The 23,770-nt window shown below is 40.0% G+C and overlaps 1 protein-coding gene and 1 pseudogene across 2 annotated transcripts; both read left to right on the top strand.

Moving 5' to 3' along the window:
* The first annotated feature begins 5,828 nt into the window (after positions 1 to 5,828).
* Positions 5,829 to 22,684, top strand: ZNF200 (zinc finger protein 200). Its single transcript, XM_080681310.1, has 5 exons — positions 5,829 to 5,982; positions 6,802 to 7,118; positions 8,006 to 8,097; positions 8,636 to 8,759; positions 20,382 to 22,684. Exons 2-5 carry the CDS (start codon positions 6,872 to 6,874, stop codon positions 21,104 to 21,106), a joined length of 1,188 nt encoding a protein of 395 aa, XP_080537436.1. The 5' UTR covers positions 5,829 to 5,982; positions 6,802 to 6,871; the 3' UTR covers positions 21,107 to 22,684.
* On the top strand, positions 15,555 to 16,182 carry LOC308254464 (ras-related protein Rab-11B-like; annotated as a pseudogene). Its single transcript has one exon. The product of its transcript is annotated as a ras-related protein Rab-11B-like (transcript).
* Positions 22,685 to 23,770: the final 1,086 nt, after the last annotated feature.

Below are 23,770 nucleotides of genomic sequence, written 5' to 3'. Positions count from 1 at the left end.
AAATAAACATCCACAAATCTATGGCATATTTATGTTTTTTTCCTGTTTTTGTTATGGCATTTTTATACACCAATAATGAACTCTCAAAAAGAGAAATGAAAAATAGCAGTCCCATATGCCACTGCAACAACAACAACAAAATAAGATACCTAGTGATAAACTTAAATAAGGAAGTAAAACAAAAACAAAAATAACTATAGGACATTGAAAAAGAAATAGAGGAAGATACAAAGAAATAGAAGCATATACCATGTTCATGGATTGGAAGACTTAACATCATTAAAATGTCTGTACCATCCAAAGCAATCTACAGATTCAACGCAATCCCTATTAAAATACCAATGGCATACTTCACAGTTAGAATAAATACTCCAAAAATTTATATGGAATCATAAAAGACCCTGAATAGCTGCAGCAATCTTGAGAAAGAAGAACCAAGTAGAAGGGATCACAATACCGGATATCAAACTATACTATAAAGCCATTATAATTTTTTAAAAAGCCATGGTACTGGCACAAGAACAGGCATATAAACCAATGGATCAGAACAGAGACCCCAGAAATTAACTCACACCATTATGGTCAATTAATATTTGACAAAGGAGGCAAGAACATACAGCAGAGTAAAGACAATCTCTTCAACAAATGGTACTGGGAAAACTGGACAGACACATGCAAAACAATGAAACTAGACCACCAGCTTACACCATACACAGGAATAAACTCAAGGTGGATAAAAGACTGAAAAGTAAGGCATGAACCATAAAAACCTTAGAAAATATATGCAGTAAAATCTCAGACATCTTATGCAGCAAAATGTTTACAGATACATCTCCTGGGGCAAAGGAAACTAAGGAGAAAATAAACAAATAGGACTACCTCAAGAAAAAAAGCTTCTGCACAGCAAAAGAAACCACCATCAAATTGAAAAGGAAACCCACTGAATGGTAGAACACATTTGCAAATAATACATCTGATAAGGGATTAATATCCAAAATATATAGAATATTCATACAACTCAACAACAACAACAACAACAAAAAAAACACAATCCAATTAAAAAATGGGCAGAAGACATTTTGGAGAAATAGACATTTCTCCAAAGAGGACATACAAATGGCCAAAAGACTCATGAAAAACTGCTCAAAGTCACTAGTTATCAGAGAAATGAAAATTAAAACCACAATGAGATACCACCTCACACCTGTCAATAGCTATCATAAAAAAAAATCAACAAACAACAAGTGCTGGCAAGGATGTGGAGAAAAGGGAACACTAGTTCACCGCTGGTAGGAATGCAGATTAGTGCAACCACTACAGAAAACAGTATAGAGTTTCCTCAAAAAATTAAAAATGGAACTTCCTTTTGACACAGCGATCCCACTTCCGGGAATATATCCTAAAACCCCCAAAACACCAATTGGAAAGAATATATGTACCCCTATGTTCATAGCAGTGTTACTTACAATAGCTAAGATTTGGAAACAGCCCAAGTGCCCATCAGTAGATGAATGGGTAAAAAAGCTGGGGACATTTACACTATGGAATACTATGCAGCTGTCAAAAAGAGGGATCTCTTACCCTTTGGGACAGCAATGATGGACCTGGAAAATATTATGCTAAGTGAAATAAGCCAAACTGAGAAAGACAAATATCACATGATCTCACATATTTATGGAATCTAATGAACAAAATGAATTGACCAACAAAATAAGACCCGAAACAGGGAGGTATGGAACAGACTGACATCCTCAATGTGGGGTTGTGGGGATGAGAAGAGATAAACTAAAGTACTATATACTTATAAATAGCCCATGGGCATGGGTAACAGGATGTTGAAGACCTGGGTGGTAGGTAGGTGGGTGGGGAAGAGGGTAGAAAATGGGAGATATCTGTAATACCATCAACAATAAAAAATACATTAAAAAAGATATAGTACATAAGTACAATGGAATATTACTCAGCCATAAAAGAGAATGACATCTTACCATTTGCAAGAATACAGATGGACCTAGAGGATATTATGCTAAGTGTAATAGTCAGTCATAGGAAGACAAACACCATATAATTTCACTTATATGTGGAATCTAAAGAACAAAATAGAAACAAGACTCATAGATACAGAGACCAAACTCATGGCTGCCAGATGGAAGAGAGGTTTGGGGGCTGGACAAAAAAGATGAAAGGATTAAGAAGTACAAACTGGCCGAAACCGGTTTGGCTCAGTGGATAGAGCGTCGGCCTGCGGACTGAAGTGTCCCAGGTTCGATTCCGGTCAAGGGCATGTACCTTGGTTGCAGGCACATCCCCAGTGGGAGGTGTGCAGGAGGCAGCTGATCGATGTCTCTCTCTCATCGATGTTTCTAGCTCTCTATCCCTCTCCCTTCCTCTCTGTAAAATATCAATAAAATATATTTTTTTTAAAAAAGAAGTATAAACTGGCCCTGGCCGGTGTTTCTCAGTGGTTAGAGCATCAGCCCACAGGATGAAGGGTCGTGGGTTCGATTCTTGGTCAAGTATGTCCCTGGGTTTGGGTTTGCTCCCCACCCCTGTTCAGGGCGCGTGTATGAGGCAACCAGTTGATTGTCTCTCTCATACCGATGTTTTTCTCTTTCTCGCCTTCTTCCCTCCCTTCCACTCTCTGAAAAGCAATGGAAAAAATATCCTCTGGTGAGAATTAACAACAACAACAAAAGAAGTATAAACTGGCAGTTACAAAATAGTCACCAGGATGCAAAGTACAGTACAGCATAGGGAATATAGTTAATAATATTGTAATAAATATGTATGCTGCTAGATAGGTACTAGACTTATTAGAAGGATCACTTTGCAAACTATATAAATGTCTAACCATTAAACTGTACACTTGAAACTAATAAGATTGAATGTCAACTGTAATTGAAAATTTTAAATTAAAAAATAAAGTGTACAATTAAGTAGTTTTGGGTACAATTCACAATGTGTACAAAAAATTATCACTAATTCCAGCACATTTTCATCACCCCCAAAACAAATCCATTATCAGTAACTGGGTCAATCCATGTTGCAGCATGTGTCAGTACTTTATTCCTTTTTTATTGCTGAATAATTATAGGGATACTAGAGGCCTGATGCACGAAATTCATGCAAGAGTAGGCCTTCCTTCCCCTGGCTGTTGGCACCAGCTTTCCTCTGGCACCCAGGACCCGAGCTTCCCTTGCAGTCCCGGCTTCGTCCAGAAGACATCCAGTCTAATTAGCATATTACAATTTTATTATTATAGATACTACATCTTGTTTATCCACTCATCAGTCATTAGTTGATACACATCTGGGTTGTTTCTACTTTTCAGCCATTATAAAATAATGCTGCTAGCCCTGCCAGCATGGCTCAGTGGTTGAGCGTCGACCTATGAACCAGGAGGTCATGGTTCAATTCCAGTCAAGGCACATGCCCAGGTTGTGGGCTTGATCCTAGAGTGGGGCATGCAGGAGGCAGCTGAACAATGATTCTCTTTCATCATCAATGTTTCTATTTCTCCCTCCCCCTTCCCCTCTGAAATCAATAAAAATATATTTTAAAAAATAATTCTGCTATTCATGTACAGCTTTTATGTGGACATATGTTTTCACTTCTCTTAGGTTTATCCTAGGAACGGAATTGCTGGATCATATGGCAAGTCTATGTTAAAACTTCAGTGATTGCCAAACTGTTTCCAAAGTGACTAACCAGCTTTTCTTTTTTAAAATATATTTTTATTGATTTCAGAGAGGGAGAGAGATAGAAACACCAATGATGAGAGAGAATCATTGACCAGCTGCTTCCTAGAGTCCCCCTTCCTCACTGGGGATTGAGCCCGAGACCCAGACATGTGCTCTTGACTAGAATCGAACTCAGGACCTTTCAGTCCACAGGCAGATGCTCTACCCACTAAGCCAAACCAGGTAGAGCACTAACAAGCTTTTCAATAGTTAATGACCAGTTAGTTTTCCTGCTCTGTGGAATGACTTCATAACCTTTGCCTTCATCTTTTGTCAGTTGGTAGGTATTCTTTGTATGTTGGGAATGTCTAATTCTTTATCTGCCTTTTTACAATTATTTTCCAGTCTATTTCTTGTTTGACTTAATTAATATTGGGGGTTTTTCTGTTTTATCATAAAACTTTGTTGATTCTAAACTTGTCTCCATATGTTTACCACAAAATATATCATTTTATCTTGTGTTGAACTTCCAAATTTTACAATAGGATTCACACTGTCAGCTGATTTACTTTTGCAAAATGAACTAAACACTTCTCTTTGATTTCAACAATTGAATGAAAAATTTTGAACGATTAGTAATAGTTTTAAAAAACTATGTCATCACAATGGTTTATATTTTATTTTAAGGCATTTCAGTTTCCTATTTTGCTTCATCATTAAATTTAATGTTCTCTTATGTGTTCTTTTATTGATTAAATTCCATTTTTTGTATGTAGTATAAGGACAGGAGTCTTACTCTGTTTCAGAACAGTTTTTGCTAGCACCATCTATTTTACACTAAGTTGAAATGCTGCCCTTTCATATAGGTTCCCATATATTCTGATCAATTTTGGCACTTACCAGTCTTTTCTACTGTTCTATTTATGTACTCTTAGTTAAAACCATAGTGCTTTGATTAAAGGAGGGTTTTTTAGTAAAAAAAAAACCTGCAAAGGCAGGTAATCTTTATTTTTAAAAAAGTTTGGTGCTACAGTTTTGACACTAGTCTCTCTATAACATATTTTAAACCATGGCTAAGTGAGTCTCCTATAGTTAGGGTTAAGAAAAGACATTCAGCCCTAGCCCTGGCTGGTGTGATTCAGTTGGTTGAGCATTGACCTGTGAGCCAGGAGGTCGGGGTTTGATTTCAGGTCAGGGTTTGATTCCGGGTCAGGGCACATGCCTGGGTTGTGAGCTCCATCCCCAGCGTGGGGCGGGCAGGAAGTAGTCCATGGATGATTCGCATCACCGATGTTTCTATCGCTCACTCTCCCTTCCTCTCTCTGAAGCAAATAAATAAATAATAAAGGCATTCATTTACATTCCTACTTTCGTCATCCTTCTGGTGGCCGGTGTTACACAGAGGAATAAGATAATCCCTAGGGTTATTCCAACCCTGATCAGTGTTTGAGAACAATGCAAAGAGAAAAGACGCTGTTAGGCGTCAGTGAGAAACAAATTGAGAGCATAAATGGCGTGGTCCGAGAACGACTAGGATTCCTTATGAAGTAAGATGTGTTGAAGTTGGCAAGCAGAGGAGAGAAGGGTCGCCAGGCTCTGACCTACTGGTCGGCCCTGACAGAAGGGACCCAGGATCTGGCAGAAGCCCTGAACCACTACTCACTTCCCACCCCCGTAATCCTTTGGCTCACCCCGGATGCAGCAACGGGAACTGAGGCGGCCGGAAACAAACCTTCCGGTCCCAAAGACAACTCGCTTCCGGTCTAGCCATGGCTCTGCCCCACCCCAACCGCTGCGCTTGGAGACCTCCCATTGGCTGATTAGAGTTGAACTGCATTTCCCAGCAGCTCCTAGAGTTAGCCCGTACCTGGAGTGGTGCTAGCGGGTCATGGAGGACTGGGGCTAGCCTTCTGCTTTCCGTCTACCAGGTAGAGACACAGAGAAAGCGCTGTCTCCAGTCTGGCCTCACTCCAGCCCTGTGAGCTCCGCTGGTCTGCCTCGAGCTTCGCCTCAACTGCAGACTGCTCGCTCCGAATAGGGAGACCAGGTTATCGCACCGGAAACGAGGCACCGGGCGTGACATCACAGATGCTGAGTTGCCCGGACTCCCAGAAGGCACCGCGTCCTGCCGTCTTTCCTAACTGACGTATCGGCGCACCAATAGTCTCTGGCAGATTGTGAGGACACTCCCAAGGGCGAGGGGAGGTCTCGGCTTCCCGCGCCTAGTTTCCCGGTCTCTCCTCGAGCCTGGGTCTCCGGGCTGCCCTCAGCGAGCGCCCAGGGGTGGTAGAGCCTCCGAAAGGTGAGGTGCTCCGTGAGGGCGGGAACCAGGCTTGAGGCAACCTCTGGGGAGCGGATCGTGGTCCGTTGTTGGAGGAGCTTGGCTGGATAGGGAGCCTGGAGCTGGCCCCAGGCAACGCCCAGGCCGGGCTTTGCGCTAAAGGTAGCCCTTGACCAATGGGAGAGGTTCTAGTGTGGGCTAGGACTGGCGGTCCTCCTGGGATATATCACTTGGCGCTTTCAATAGAGCTCTCTCAGCATAAAGGAGGCACCTTATGCGGCCTTGCGTTTTCTTTTCGAGCCATCAGCTGTCCCTCGAAAGGTATCCGCGGGATCTTCGGTCAGATTCAGTCCAAAGCTGACTGACTTCTATACAAATACGCTTGTTATTGGCTTCCAGATTTCCTGTCTTCTAGCCCAGCGGTCGCCAGCCTTTCGGACCTCACGGACCACCGGTTGGTGACCGCTGCTCCAAAGGTTTCCTTAGGTTGGCGACTGCTGTTCTAGCCCATTGCTCTACCAGCATGAGTTAAACAACTCTTCCCAGTGGAATTTGCACTTTGTATTTCTTAGGATAATAGCCCTTGGTCTTCTGTCGGCTGCCTTTGCTCCCTTCCATTTGGTCCTTGCGGTTTGGCCATCCTCTAGCTTTCATTCTCAGGGTCTTCCTTTCAGGCCTTGCTAAGAGTATCCATTTCATCTATGAACTCCCTACCCCAGCTTATCTTTCTTCTCTGACTTAGATCTCATGTGGTCTCACTACCCAAGCCACACGTGTAGACATTCTCTGCCTGATTCTGTGGGTAATCGATGATATCTCTTGTCTGCAACTTTCTGGCAGATTTTCTTCAGTAAGAGGTGGCTTCTTGAAGCTCTACACAAAGGAGTGTGGTGTGTGATTTCAAGGCACGATGGCTGCAAAAGTGTTTCCTATGCCTCCGAAGCCAAAGCAGTCCTTTATACTGAGAGTTCCTCCAAACTCCAAGCTAGGCCAAGACCTACTTCAAGATGCTACTAATAGGCCCAAGACCATCCACCAGCTGGTTCTGGAGCACTTCCTCACCTTCTTGCCCAAGCCAGGACTAGCCCAGCCCAATCAGAATGCCAAAGAGACCTTGGTTATCATGAAAGATGTGAGCTCAAACTTTCAGAACAGAGGTAAGAACACTTGTTTCACTGGAAGAGAAGGGGATGGTGCTCAGGAGCTGAGATAGTCTTTCCTGCTAGTAAGAAATCCCAGTTAGGATGATGGATATTGAAAAAAGTAGTTGATTTTAATAAGGCAACATGTTGGGGAGAGGGAGTCTTTTTCTCAAGCTGGAGCTTGAGTGGTTTGCTGGGTGTGGGTAAGGCCATAGAATAAGCAGTGTGCCTCTTTTCTGTAGTGTCAGTTTTTCATTGGGAGAGGGGAGTAGACAATATCTTTTTTTTTTTTTTAATCCTCACCCAAGGATATTTTTCCATTGATTTTTAGAGAGAGGGGAAAAGGGAAGACAGAGAGAAACATTGATGTGAGAGAAACACATCAATTGGTTGCCTCCTGCATGTGCCCTGACCAGGGCCTGTGACAAGAAGGAGCCTACAACCGAGATAAGAGTCCTTGACCGGAATCAAACCTGGGACCCTTTGGTCCGCAGGCTGATGCCACTGAGCCAAACCAGCTAGGCCTAGGGCGACAATATCTTTTTAAGATAAATGAATGTGAATGAATGATAGAATTGATTTTAGTTTATGTGGTGTTTTGAAAATTTTGTGCTTGCTCTGGGGTTCTTCAGACTTTACCTTCTCCCAACCCCCTCTTTAGTAGTTGTGGGAATTTTAAAAGGTACTTAGGGGAAATCATTCTTTTCATAATGAGGAGACCCTGTATAATAGGTTCAAGACGTTGTCATTTATGGCTTGATCTCTGACTGGGCTCACAGGACCAGAAAAGACCATGAGGTGCCTGCCAAAGGAGAGAAGACAACCTGACCTTAGGGTGTGGGTAGAGTCTCCGTATTAGACTCACTGACTTTTCCAGTAACTGCATTTTCCTCTTTTCCCAGTGCAACCTGGTCCCCAGGTGAAGCTTCTGACCAGAGAAGGAATCCAGCAGGAACAGGAGACAGTATCTCTGTGCTTGAAAGCTGATTCTGAGGTGGGTATGGTTTTCCCATTCATTGTTTGAGTGTATCACCTTCTCTGCTCTTTATTTTAAATATGTTTTTTATTGATTTTAGAGAGAGAGGAAGGGAGAGGGATAGAGAGGTAGAAACATTGATTGGCTTCCTCCTGCACTCCGCCTTCTGGGTGGGGATTGAGCCCACAACCTAGGCATGTACCTGATCAGGAATCTAACCGGTGACTTCCTGGTTCATGGGTCGAGGCTCAATGACTGGGCCCCACTAGCCAGGCCCTTCTCTGCTCTTGCTATCCCTCCCAGCTCAGCCAATCTTTATATAAAAACATACTCTCAGAAGTCAGCAGGGAGAATGGGGTTTGTTCTTCATTTTCTCCTTAGATCTTTTTCTTCTGCTTGTCTTCTGGCTCCTTTCCTGACTGGCTGCATCTCTGTGGGACTTATAAATCTCTTTCACCATTCCTTCCCTCATCATTGGGTCTCAGTATTTCTTATCAACAGGGCTGTTAAGGAACCTCTGTTACTAAGAGGAAGTGGGGGCCTGTTGCTCTTTCAGGATCTGGTGGTTTTTGAGGATTTGAATGTATTTCACTCCCAAGAAGAATGTGTGAGCCTGGATCCTATGCAGGAGCCCACCTCAGAGAAGGAAGAAGACAGTATTGGGGAGATGATGTTAATGGGTAAGAAATCAAGTCCCTTGTGTATTCAGATTGAATTCAGATTGAATGCTATGGGAAAATCATGTTCTTCTACTTCATCTCAGACTTTTTTGAGACACCATTCATACCAGCTAAGCACATGCTCACACATGCATTTAATTTTTGTCTTGTCCCATGAGCCAGAGCCTGCTTCAACTGTGAGTGGCCATTTTCCCTATATCTTGGGGGCAGCAAAAGCAGAAGGTCCTTCTCTTGGTAAGCAAGTACTACAGCTGATGTATTAATATCAAGCATTCAAACAGATAGAAAATGTGGGCAGACTTTCTGAATCTATTTGGATCCAGTGCTATTTCCCAACAGGTATATTATATATTATATTATATTATATTATATTATATTATATTATATTATATTATATTATATTATATTTATTTTTGTTAATCCTCACCTGAGGATATTTTTCTATTGGTTTTTAGAGAGAGTGGAATGGAGGGGGAGCGATAGAGAAACATTGGTGTGAAAAGAGACACATCAATTGGTTGCCTCCTGCATGGCCCCAACCAGGGCTGGGGATCAAAGCCCGCAACTATATGCCCTTGACCAGAATCTAACCCAGGACCCTATAGTCCCAGGCTGATACTCTATCCCCTGAGCTAAACCGGCTAGGCCCAACAGGTATATTTTAAATCTGTGTTTTCATTGGACACATGACACATTGAAGGTCAATAGCTGTGAAACCTAGGGTAAAAGAAAAGATATCCAACTATTGGTGGAAATAATATCTGCTTATTAAGCACTTGTGTTCTTATGTGCTAGGCACTAGTCTAAGTACTTTGCATGCATTTATTATCTCTTGTAATTCTCACAACTGTACTGTGGGGTATAGGAGTTATTACCATTTTACAGATGATGAAACGAGCAGAGAAAAGATACTTGTTAGAGGTCACACAGCAGTAGGTAGTGGAGCAGAGATTTGGACTCTGGGAATCTAACTCTGGGATCTTACAGTCTTGACCCAGAGCTATACTGTCTCCTTGCTGAATTTCTCATAATTTTGTCAGTGTATTTTCTATATAGTTGGTGAAGGGCCCTTCTTCATTTGTACTCAGTAATGGTTAGCAGGTATCCTCAGTGATACATATTAACTCATCTGGCAGCAGCTTAACCTTAGAGATGCTGCAGCTTTTCTCTAGAAGTACACTGTTACTGGAGAGCAAGGGTGAGTCCCGAGAGCTGTATAAGGCCTGAGAAATCATTTGGTTTGGCCCTGCCAAGGCAACCACAGGCAGGACTTGAAATTCAATAAATCTAGGAGCTTTTTTTCATAGCAACATAAATTTATATTAAGTGAATTATATTAAGCAAATGATGTTGTAAATATCCGAATGGCCCTTGTCAGATAAAAGGTTCCCCACCTCTGTCATAGAGTCAGGGGCCTTCAAAAATAATTTAGCTGAGTGCCTAATACTTTTACTTGATTTCCCGGCTGTTTGTTCTGAGGCTGAAGTTGAGCAGAGAGTAGGTGTTGTGAGTTGCCTAGGGTGACAAAAATCCATGACTATTAAACTCCGTAGTTTTCTTACACATATGGTCAGGGTAGTGGGCCAGGTTAATTTCCCACAGATGGTTCTGTTTTCTTTATTTTAGGAAGAAGTATAGACAGATAAGATTTATTATATGAGTTTTTCCTGACTCTTGGGCAAAGCTAGCATTTATTTTGGGTGATAGGTTGGTGGTTATGTTGCCAACACCAGGAATACTTTGGCCATGCACCTTGAGGCCTAGAGACCCAATGCTCACTCTCCCATCCCTTGCCCATACCCTAAAATTGATTATTTAAGCTTAGAGTCAACAATAAATAGCAAAGATATACATATGATTTTTTAAAACACTTAAGTCACCCTGGCCCATGTTGTTCAGTGGTTAGAGCATCAGCCACGCTCTGAAGTCCCGTTCAAGGGCACAGACCTGAGTTACAGGTTCAGTTCCAGACCCTGTCAGGGCACATGTGGGAGGGAGCCAATCGATGTCTCTCTCTCACATCAATGTTTCTCTCCTCTCTCTCTGTCCGCCTCCCTTCAACTGTCTTCAAAAAAAAAAAATTCTTAAGCTGTTCACCAATATTTAGTAAATGCCCCTTGTTTTTTTCCTCAGGCAGGGTTGGGTTCTGGAGTTGATTAAAAATATACATATTACTCCAGTCCTGCCTTCCAGGACTTTCCAATTTGTTTTGTAAGGTAAATCATTCACATAAAAAGATAAGCAGTGTGAAACCATTATAACTATAAAGAGATATGACAAGGTTGAGACAGGATTTGGACCCAAGAGCAGAGTTTGAAAGAAGATGGATTTTATTTCCATAGAGGAAATAAAATGAGGTTATCCTCTGGGCACTTGGACATTGGGGGTTGGGAGTCAGATGTAGACGTGGGGATTTTGGGAGTTATCAGCATACAGCTGGAAATAGTAACATTTGGTCAATTTGCAAAGGGAGAAGTGCAAGGGAATGAACCTGGGTCGGGGGGAGGGGGCAGGAATCAAAGAAGAGTTGTCTATAGAGGAGAACAGAATGTGTGTGTCTATCCAAGTGAACATGAAAACAGTTAGAAATGTAGAAACTTAAATTCTCAGTGAGATAGTTCTTATAGTTATATCTACTTCTACTGTTAAGAGAACATATCTACAAGATTGATACACACTGACTCTCTTCCCTGCAACAAAGAAAACCTCAGTGGATTCCAGAGTAGAAATAACACAAGGATCTACCCAGTACAACTAGAAATTAATAATGAAATGGGGAAAAAGTTCCACTTTTAAAATTTTAAAAACTATTAAATTACCTGAGTCAAAGGGAAAATACAAGTTAAAGTTACATAATTTTTCTAGAAAACTGTGTGTCACAATCTATGGTATAGCCTAAAGTGGTACTCAAAAGAAAGATTATGGCTGTAAAAACATGTAGAAAAATAAAGTAATTAAGCCTATGACTCAGAGTTAGGAAAACAACAACATAAAGGGAAACAAAGTATTAATAAATACTAAATTAGAAATCAGTAAGTTAAAAAACAGAAGAATAAGAAAGATTTTTTAAAAAATATATTTTATTGATTTTTTACAGAGAGGGAAAGAGAGGGACAGAGAGCTAGAAACATCGATGAGAGAGAAACATCGATTCAGCTGCCTCCTGCACACTCTCTACTGGGGATGTGCCCGCAACCAAGGTACATGCCCTTGACAGGAATCGAATCTGGCACCCTTCGGTCCGCAGGCCGAAGCTCTATCCACTGAGCCTCATTGGTCAGAGCAAGAAAGATTTTTAAAAAATATATAAACTAATTTATCTGAGCAAATTGAAAATTTCAAAAACTGGCCCCCCATCAAAGAAAAAGGACCAGCTTTAGTTTCACAGAAAATTCTTGTGAATTCTTAAAAACTAGATAATTCAAATGCTATGAAAAATTCTAGAGTACAGAAAAAAAATGTTCAAATTATTTTTATGAAATTAGTGTAACAAAGATACCACAACCTGATAAAAACTGCTGTGACCAGCCCTAGCCAGTTGCTCAGTGGTTAGAGCATCAGCCCACGGACTGAAGGGCCACGTGTTTGATTCCTGGTCAAGGGCAGGTACCTTGGTTGCAGGTTCCATCCCTGGTCTGGGCGTGTGTGGGAGGCAACCAATCGATGTGTGTGTCTCTCTCTCTCCCTCTCTCCTCCCTTCCACTGTGTCTGAAAAATCAGTGTAAAAAATATCCTCAGGTGAGGATTTTAAAAAATAATAATAAATTTTTAAAAAACTGCTGTGACCAAATAAGATTTATTCCAAGAATGTAAAACTGATTTAATACTAGAAAGTCTGTTAATATATTCCATCTTATAATGAAGAAAAAATTCCAAGATCATTTTCATAGTTACTGAAAAGGTATTTGACTAAATACAAACCCCTGCTTCATAAGAATACTTAACAAAATAGTACTTAGTGAATACATCCTTAATAAGGTACTTACCTTTTCAGCCAGCATCACCTTTAACAGGAAATACTGGGAGGCATTCCCACTAAAATTAAGAATACAACAATGAAGCCCACTATCACTACTTCTGTATTTAATATTATATTTTGGGTATTTGGCCAGTGCAGTTAAATGAGAAAGAAGTTAGGTACATAACAATTTTAAGAGAAAGATAAAAGTACATCTGTTTACATATGTTATAATTGTGTAACTGGAAAACTCTAGAGAATGTCTGAAAACTTACTATACATAAGAGCATTCAGTATCGCATTGGAATGTAAAATATTACAGTATATGCAAATCATTAGCTTTCATATGCAAACATAATCATATAGAAGATATAGGAACAAAAAAGATTAAACACCTAGAAATAAGCTTAAGAAATGTGCAAAAATTATTAGGAAAACCTTAAAACACTTCCAAAGGACACAGAAGCAGATTTGAATGAATGAAAAGAAACACCGTGTTCTTGGGTAGGAAGATTTAATGTATAAAGGTCAGTTCACCCCAAGTTGATTTATGAATTCAATGTAATCTCATTAACAATACCAATAGGATCTCTCCCACCTCACCCCCACCTCCTGCAATTAGACAATCTGATACCAAATTCAAATGGATTTAAAAGTCTTAAAAGATCAATAAATTAAATACATAAAAGTGAAAAAATATATATGTAAGTTTTAAAAGGCAACAAATTGGAAATATTTATAACTCAGACAAAAGCTTAATCTTCCTAGTTTATAAACAGTTTCTAGAAGTAGGGAAGAGAAAATCCAACAGATTCACATAGAAATACAAATTACCTTTAAATACATAAAAATATGTCCAGTCCTACTCATAATTAGAAATACAAATTAAACCTCTATTGAGTTACCATTTTTTAAATATATATTTATTGATTTCAGAGAGGAAGGGAGAGGGAGAGAGAGATAGAAACATCAATGATGAGAGAGAATCATTGATTGCCTGCCTCCTGCGCGCCCCCTACTTGGGATCAAGCCTGCAAGCCAGACATGTGCCCCTGATTGGAATCAAACCCGGGATCCTTTAGTTTGCAGGCCGACACTCTGTCCACTGAGCCAAATCAGCTAGGGGCTGAGTTACCATTTCTTAAAATCAGATTTACTTAAATCAATATTGTAGCAACACTTTGGTAGTGAGGTGGTTGGGAGACAGCTATATTGCTGGTAGGTATACGGAATAGTACAGTCCTTATGTGTGGGAATCTGTAATTACCCATGTTACAGATGCATTAACTCTTTGATCCAGCAGTCCCACTTCTGGGAATCTGACCTATGGGTCACAGCAACAGTACATATTCAAAATTATGTAGTTATTCATTGTGGTGTTGTTTCTAAAAACACATGGTTGAAAACAATCCAGGTGTGTCTGCAGGATTGATTATGATATGTCCACACATATTGTGATAATCCCTATATACTGGAATATAGTGATTGAAATAAAACAAGCCAAAATATATAGTATACTACCTTTTATATAAGAAAGGGGGAGAAAAAGAAAATGTATTGCCTAAAGAAACAATGGAAGACTAAAAAGAAACTAATAAAAACTGGTACCACTCTGAGAGATGAATAGAATGGATGGGGATAGGAATTGGATTAAGACTTCTCATTGCATACCTTTTCGTAGTTTTGATTTTTGAGCAATATAAATATATTAGCTACTAAAATTTTTTTAATTTAAAAAATTAGTACATTAAAGGAAAATCATGAATGTCTATAAATTGTCCTCAAAACAGTCCTTTAATATAACCAAACATTTATAATCATTCATAAAACACTGATGGTAATTCCTTAAAACAGAACAAAATAAAGAAACCTGCTTTCACAATATCATTAAGTTTTCTAAAACAAGAAAAGAAAAAGGGTTTAAAAAGAATAAATATTGCCCAGCTGTGGTGACTCAGTGGATTGAGCGTTGTCCCATGGACCAAGAGGTCCTGGGTTTGATTCCTAGTCAGGGTACATGCCCGGGTTGTGGGCTCGATCCCCAATAGGGGGCATGCAAGAGGCAGCCAATCAGTGAGTCTTTTTCATCATTGATGTTTCTATTTCTCTGTCTCCCTTCCTCTCTAAAATCAATAAAAATGTAAAAAATAAGGAGAAATATTGGAAAGGGAGGGAACTCTTTTTGAACTTAGTACAAACCCTGGTTTGTACTTACAAAATCTTAAAGGATTGACTAAAATTTACATTAAATAGTTTTAAAGTAGGTAGATAGAAAATAAATATATAACTATCAGTAGTATTCTTAAAACAATGAAAGCTCTCATTCAGAGTGACTATAAAATAGAAGTAAACTAGAAACGCTTTGTTGGTAAACATAAAAAAAGATTGTTGAACATTGGAGAGACACAGGTATAAATAGGAAAATTAAAATGTAAAGATAACTGCCCTCCAAATTTATTTATTTTTAATATTTTTATTGATTTCAGAGAGGAAGGGAGAGAGAGAGAAAGACACAGAGAGAGAGAGAGAGAAACATCAATGATGAGAGAGAATCATGGATCGGCTGCCTCCTGCATGCCCCCTACTGGGGACCAAGCCCGCAACCCGGGCATGTGCCCTTGACCGGAATCGAACCTGGGACCCTTTGGTTCAAAGGTCAACACTCTATCCACTGAGCCAAACCGGCTAGGGCCCTCCAAATTTATACTGTATTTAGATTCATGTTCTGGCTGCTTTTACCAATTTCAGACATGTTATAAACAAAAGTGTGATATTAAACTCCAAATGGGGGGGCTTGTGGTGGGGCTGCAGAGGATCCTGCAGGAAGCAGCAGGACAATGGGGTCTGGGGAGGACAAGTACAACTACCTATTCAGAGTGGTGCTCATCCAGGACTCCAATGTGGAGAAGAGCTACCTGCTATCTGTCCTGCTTCACCTACAAGTTCAACCTGGAGAGCAGGAGCACCATTGGCGTGGAGTTTGCCACCCACAGCATCCAGGTGGACAGCAAGACTATAGGTGCAGATCTGTGACACCACGGCCAGAGCACTACCTCACCATCACCTCCATCTACTACTGGTGCAGTGGGCACACTGCTATGACATTTCCAAGCCCCTGATGTAGAGAACGTGGAGCACTGGCTGAAGTAGCTATGGGACCATATCAACAGCAACTTCATTATATTGCTGGTGGGCAACAATAGCAACCTATGCCACCTAGGGCTGTGCCCACTGATGAGGCCTGTGCCTTTGCAGAGAACAACTTGTCCTTCATTAAGCTCAGCCTTGGACTTCACCAGTGTAGAGGAAGCTTTCAAGAACATCATCACAAAGATCTCCCACAGTATATCACAGAAGCAGATTGGAAACCGTGCAGCCCACCAGTCCCTAGGCAATAATAAGGTGGACATCAGTGTGCTGCCTGCTACCAACAGACAGAAACTGAACAGTCTGCAGTGCCTGTAACCACGCACACCTCGTCCATGTGTGCATGCATATCCTTGTCCTCTGCTCACCCCTCACCATGATGTTCTACATGATCCCATTCTCCCATGGAGCTGGGTTTAAGAAGAATAGGAGTCAAGCAGCACCTCCTGTCTCCCCTCCCCTCACCCCCAGAAAGCTCAAAGCCCTGGCTGCTTCACCTGCTCTTCTTGGGTCCCAGTGGGCCTCTGGATGGGGCAGGGAGGGTGGCAGGATGGGCAAGGCCAGCCAGAGGCAAGAGGATGGGCACACTGACCAGGCTTCTTCAGTTTTCCACAGCAGACTCTAGGGAACAATTACTTCCCTCCCTCTCTCACCTGTTGTCCCAGCTGGCCCTGGTCCCCACCCAGAATTCCCATCTGGGCTAAAGCCTGAAGAGCAACTAAGGTGGGGTGGGACAGACACAGGCTCCTGGCACTCTACTCCCCACGTACATCCAGCACTGGCACATTCCTTTTGACCTTGGCCTCTCCCAAGCCTGTGTGAATCCAGCCCCTGCCTGTAGATTTGTGCTGGGAGAAGGACCCCCTCCCCTTCTCTATGCCCTTTTTTCTTGTTTCCTTGTCTGGTCAGGACCCTGTTTGCAGGCGAAGCAATATCTGTATTTTCTATATACAACCACTCTTGTAGCCCTTGTTTTTTTGTTATTGCAGAGAAACACAAATCTTTATACACTTTGTAAAATCAATGCCAAAAAACAACAACAAAACTCCAAATATATGAGTTAACTGTAAAAAGAAGTAATTTAAAAATGGCCAGAAAACACAATAGAAATTGATCAGATTTTGAAAACTGATTTTCCCTCCTCATTTTAAGTTGAGTTATTCTAGAGGAAGACTTCAATTTAAAAACCTTTCATCACCTTTAAAAAAACATGGAAGCTGCAGATTTAACTCTATTGAAAGCATGTTAACAATCCTATATAATAAAAGCCTAGGTGGTGTCACAAGATTTGGGGGCAATCAGGCTGGCAGGGGAGCAGTTAGGCACCAATCAGGCTGGCAGGGGAGTGGTTAGGGGGCGATCAGGCAGGCAGGCAGGCGAGCAGTTAGGAGCCAGCAGTCCCGGATTGTGAGAGGGATGTCCAATTGCTGGTTTAGTAAAAATTTTAACTGAAAGGATGAAATTGTATCAGTAAAAGATTTTCAAATATAAAAATAGTTTACATGAAAATATTCTGTGATAAAGGTGGAATGGAAATACAAGTTTAAGGAGAAAGAACGCTATAACATTTCTGAGTATTGACAATCAGCTTGATGATGGATGATATTGGGTATCAGTAGCTTTGTTATTTTCTTTAGATACATTATTACATTAAACCAGCAGTCGGACATCCCCCAAGGGGTCCCAGATCGGAGCGGGTGCAGGCCGGGCTGAGGGGACCCCCCCCCCCATGCATGAATTTCATGCATCGGGCCTCTAGTATTGAATATAATTAACAATGTCTTAGTTTTCCCAACCTATTGTGAGTATATTCAGCTAAAGAAGATGCATGTAAATGTCAGAGTAAGAGGTATAATTAATAGTTACTTGATTAGTGTTAGAAAAGTCTTTTATATATTTCCCCCAAAATTGAAAAATTGATGTCTCTAGTGATGGGTAAACAAATCTCTTCATAATTGAGGATGCTTTTCACTTCTGTGCTTTCAACAAAATTGAGGAGGATCCAATTGAGTTGAGAGCTGATTGATCACAAAAATAATACTTGAAATGTGGCACTGTGGGTTTGGCATGTAAAGTGGAAATAGTTCAAAGACTTGAATGACATCGTTTCATAGCAAAATTAGCATCAATTTCATCTATTTATATATGAACAAAGATTCTCAGAGCTCACTAAAAAAACAGATTAGAATTGATCCTGAACCCAATCTCAGCAATAAATATTATTCACCCACAAAAACATGAAATAACATTTTTAAATCCTCCATTCATTAACAAAATTTCCAATTTTTTTATGTTTAAAATTTAGAATGTATGTCTTACTTTTGATAAGCTATATAGTATTAATAATAATAGTAATAATTCAATCCAAAAGGAAAAATTTTAACTCGAAGGATGAAATTATATCAGTAAAAGATTTTCAAATATAAAATTGTTCACATGAAAATATTCTTTGACAAAGGTGGAATGGAAATACAAGTTTAAGGAGAAAGAACACTATAACATTTCTGAGTGTTGAAGATCAGCTTGATGATGGATGATATTGGGTATCAGTAGCTTTGTTATTTTCTTTAGATACATTATTCCATTATTTTAAACTGTCAGTATTTATAATACACCAGAAATAAACTGATTGCAACTATTTATTTTATTATTTTTTAAATATATTTTTATTGATTTGAGATAGGAAGGGAGAGGGAGAAAAAGAAACATCAATGATGAGAGAAAATCATTGATCGGCTGTCTCTTGCACGCCCCCTACTGGGGATTGAGCCCTCAACCCAGGCATGTTCCCTGACCAGGAATCCAACCTTGACCTCCTGGTTCATAGGTCAACGCTCAACCACTGAGCCACACTGGCCAGCTGGTTGCAACTATTTAAATTTAAAAGAACTTAGATGTGAATTTAAATATATATATGGATATATATATATATATATGTATATATATATATATATACACCCACACACACACACACAAACAGTATATACACCCATATATACATACATATATCACTAGTCATTGACAAAGATTTAAAATTTATAATATATAAAATTTCTTTGAATTTATAAAAGTTTCAGCCCAATAATTTGTAATAAAGTACAAAACAAAGCTACAATGAGAAACCATTATACTTAGTAAATATTTTACATGGTATTTAATGTTGGCAAGATTAGTTTAAGTTGTTAACACAGGATTGGTATTGTTGTATTGAAATTGCTGTAGCTTCTTTGGAAAGTGTTTTGGCAGTTCATATCAAGACCTGTGATGAAAATTGGCATATGCTTTACCCAGCATTTTCACTATCCTAAGGAAATAAATAAAAGGAATAATTAAATAGAATAAATCCATTAGTGTGTGAAACTACTAAATCCAGTAGAGATTCACATTCCAGCTTTTGGGTCAGCCACATATCTTAAGTAGTTGATTTTTTTAAAAATTTATTTCAAAGAGGGAGAATGAGCTAGAAACATCGATAAGAGAATAATTGATCAGCTGACTCCTGCATGCCCCACACTGGGGATTGAGCCCGAAACCCAGGCATGTGCCCTGACAGGGAATCGAACCTTGATCTCCAGGTTCATAGGTCGATGCTCAACCGCTGAGGCCTAAGCAGTTAATGTAACCTTTTTACTTTATTCTCAGTAAGTTGGCCAGAGTTTAGGGTTCCCTTGTCACCCAATCTGTTTACAGCATACTGTTATTCACTTTGCTACCTAGTCATTATAATCTTATTTTACAGGTATTTTTTTTGAACTATAATAAAAATACAGAAAAGTTTGCAAATAAGTGTATAACTCAAATTTTCACAAAATATACACATTTGTCTAGCTACCACCCAAAATTGACTTCCTAGCACCGCAGAAATTCCTGTTGTGCCCCACCCAGTTACTACTACTACTCCCTTCCTCCCCGCAAAAGGCCACTGTTGGCTTCTACCATAGTTTTATAAGTTGTAGTAATCAATTTGATTCCCAAGTAATAATCTATTGTGTCAATGTATTACATCTTCTCTATTTTGGGGTATTTTAATTGTTTGTGGTTTTTTACTATATAGGACATTATAGTATTATCTAATACTATAATATTGTAATAGTTAATGTAGAGAGAACCTAGAAGTAAGTCATCTTACCATTCACTTACTAGCCTAAAGATTACGAGTGGTACCCTTTAGTATTTATGTCCTTCATCCCCTGGTACTTAGCTCAATGCTTTACACATATAAGCTCAATATGAACTCATTGAGTAAAATAAAGTCTTTTAGTATAGTCTCACTCATTTCATTTTTTCTTTCACGTAAAAAGAGTACTGTGTGCTTATATTGTGGGGTATGGAAAGATTTATTTGTCATGTATCCCACCCTTAATAAGAGTATAAAAGGAATGTTGGTGGCAATTATCTGCCAGTCCTCAGATTTGTGATTTTTAAGGTTATTTCATGAGAAATCAAACTTGTTTTTTTTCCCCTCCTGGTATCATATCCCTCAAAAGTTATTAAATTCTCTTTTTTTGTTTCAACAGTCAATGACAGTAATCCTGAGGGTGAAGATCATAGAGAAGATTCTTCAGATTGTGATGAAATGGATTGTTTTGTGGTTTCTGAGCAACCTCCAGATTGTCATAAAGAAAAAACACTAAATACATCCATTCAAAATGAAAGGAAAATGAGAAATCTTTTAATTACCATTGAAAATGATACTCCACTAGAGGAACTCTCAAAATTTGTGGATATCAATATTATTGCACTTAACCGAAATCGGAGATCAAGAAGATGGTACACTTGTCCACTGTGTGGGAGACAGTTTAATGAAAGTTCTTACCTTATTTCCCACCAGAGGACTCATACTGGAGAAAAACCCTATGACTGTAGTCACTGTGGGAAAAGCTTCAATCATAAAACAAACCTTAATAAACATGAGCGAATCCATACAGGAGAGAAACCTTACTCATGTTCAAAATGTGGAAAAAATTTTCGTCAAAATTCTCATCGTAGTCGCCACGAAGGAATCCATATAAGGAAGAAGGTATTTAAATGTCCAGAATGTGGGAAAACCTTCCCAGAGAACAAAGAATTTGTGCTTCATCTGCAGAGTCATGTGGCTGAGAGGCCATATGGTTGCAAAAAATGTGGGAGAAGATTTGGTCGGCTATCAAACTGTACCCGGCATGAAAAAACCCATTCAGCATGTAAGACCCGAAAGCAGAAGTGTGATCGGGAAAGGTCTGATGGTCCTGCCTCAACCTGAAATGTTTCATAAGGAATTCTGAATTCCCACACTGTCTGGAAAGATACAGATATATGAGACCCTCATAATAGCCCAAATTGAATAAATACCTATCTTGGTTAAACCTCAAATTTTTAGAAAATTCACAGGGAAGAAAATGTCCCTATACCTCAGCAGCCAGGCTTTTGAGACTAAGGAGCTTTCCTTTGTGAGCTTATACAACAATGTACAGGTCAAAGATCTCTTTCCCACGAAAAGCTCCAAATATGAGTGTGGAGGTTGTTTACCTGCAAAGTGAACAGAGTAAATCTTGTGTACTGAAAGTATATCTACTTTTACACACAGGAGAAAAGAGAAATAATGCAAAGATCCTTTTCTGGACTGGTATTCTGAAAGACCCAAACTACTGATTGTTATGCCAACAGCTTATATTCGTGTAACCCTCTAAGAACACCCTCTCAAAGCTTGAGTGTTGAAAGGGATTGTTAGCTTTAGAATATAGGAAAATATAGCAATTGAATATCAAAGCCTTATTATTTGTGATCTGTCAGTTGTTTGCAATTTATGGGGAAAAGTGACTTTTATAAAAATCCTTTTCACAATGTAATTTTAAAATGTCTACTCCTCTTACTGTTCTTATTCAGCTAGCAATTGCTCAAACAACACTTTGATGCCTTTCCCTTGCCACAAAAGAAGTTCGGATCGCTTAGATCCAGCCACCCAACCCCACTACTGGAAAACCTCTTCAGAATCTTGTTCCTCTGCCAAGCCAAGAAGTCTTACTAGGACGGAAACCCCAAGAGCCTGAAAAGGAGGAGGAACACATTGGCTTGGGTCCATGGTTACTCAGTAACCTTACCATATGCTTAGTTCCCCTCTAAGCAGTTATCAGGACTTTGGCAATGAGTGGTCACTACCTCACAAGCAAAGTGTTTTATTTGTAGAAATTATGTCACATTTGTTAGGTCACATTGTCCCTCAAGAGACAGGATTCCTGTGTCTTCACTGTCATATGTATTTGTTCTCTTTGGCCTCCTGATATCAAACTTTCCTGACTTGCCTTCCCAAAGCAAGGCCAGCGGTACCTTTATGGGACTGATCCTATGGTGTGTGAGTTTAAGGATTCTTGTTCAGTTTTGCTCCTTTTGGTTTTCCTAAATTTTTACATTGGTATTTTGATTGGAATAAGTTAATCCTCTAAACTATTTAGGAAAATTTGTTTACAAATTTTGTTTCCCAACCAGAAACATGCGTTTTCACTTATTAGAGTATTCCTGAGTACATTTTTCTCATTTTATATTATAAATAGTTTTTTATTATATTTTTCTAGTTATTGCTCTTATATAGGAAAGTTATTTTTAATTATATATTTTTGAAACTAGCCACTTCACTGAATGTTCTTAATTTTCAGTAATTTCTCAGTTCTATTTTGTGGTTAAAAATTATACCATCTACAAGTAATAGTTTTGTTTCATCCTTTCTGCCTATTGCTCCTTTTTTGTTATTTTGTTAAACACGTAGCTCTAAGCTTTGTTTTGGTACAAAACATTTTATGATACAGTGCAATCCTGAGTCCTAATTAAAAGACAATAACAGCCCAGCTGGTGTGGCTCAGTGATTGAGCATTGACACATGAACTGGGAGGTCATGGTTCTATTCCCCTGGTCAGGCTCATGCCCGGATTTCAGGTTTAATCCCCAGTAGGGGGCATGTAGGAGGCAGCCAATCAGTGATTCTTATCATTGATGTTTCTATGATAAGAATTCCCTCTCTGAATTCAATAAAAACATCCTATATAATAAAAGGGTAATATGCAAAGCGACCGAACGGCTGAACAACCAGTCGCTATGACACACTGACCACCAGGGGCAGACAACACAGGAGCTGCAGGCCAACCTTTTGTTCCCTTCCCCCAGTGGGCAGGTTCTGATTGCCTGATGGTGAACGTGGAACTGCGGGGTGGGTGGCGGCGAGGGGTGGGGCTGGCTGCCGGCAACCGGGGAAGATGGCCTGATCACAGGCCAGGCCTAGGGACTGTACCCATGCACGAATTTCATGTGCCAGGCCTCTAGTTAAAAATAACAAAAACCAACACAAAGGACCACAGCACAGTTATCCTTCATCAATTTGTATTTCAAGCCTACAGTACCCATTAACACCAGTGACAAAACTGTCTGCCAATGTTATTCTCCTATTCCTCCAGAATTATTGACTGTGTCCACCAGTTATTGGCACCAGAGGACTGGCTCGCACACCTAGAGTACTTAAAGACTGCTGTGCAGGGCAGTGATGAGAAGAGTCAGGCCTTCTGGTCCTCAAGGCCTGTGGATGGGTGATGCTCTCACGATCTAAACAACCTCCCATACCTGGGAGGTTCCCTCTGTCTCCTGAGCCTCAAAGTGTGTGAGGGCCAGCCAGTGCCTACTGTTCCCAGAGGGCGGTGCCTGGACCAGCCCGACTTCCCATACCTTCACCCTTGCCCAGGAGCACAGGCCCAGAATGCCCCCAAATGCAGAGAGCACCAGAAAGTTCTTAGATGAGTAAGTGCTCAATAAGGAGCCCAACTACCAGCTAATGGAAAAAAGTAAACACATCACTCAGCCAGTGTGGCTCAGTGGTTGAGTGTCAACTTATGAACCAGAAGGTCATGGTTTGATTCCCAGTCAGAGCATATGCCTGGGTTGC

This window comes from Plecotus auritus (assembly GCF_963455305.1).
Source record: "Plecotus auritus genome assembly, chromosome: 7".
Taxonomy (NCBI): domain Eukaryota; kingdom Metazoa; phylum Chordata; class Mammalia; order Chiroptera; family Vespertilionidae; genus Plecotus; species Plecotus auritus.
The sequence above is the reverse complement of the archived record's forward strand: the minus strand, read 5'-3'. Positions and strand labels throughout refer to the sequence as shown.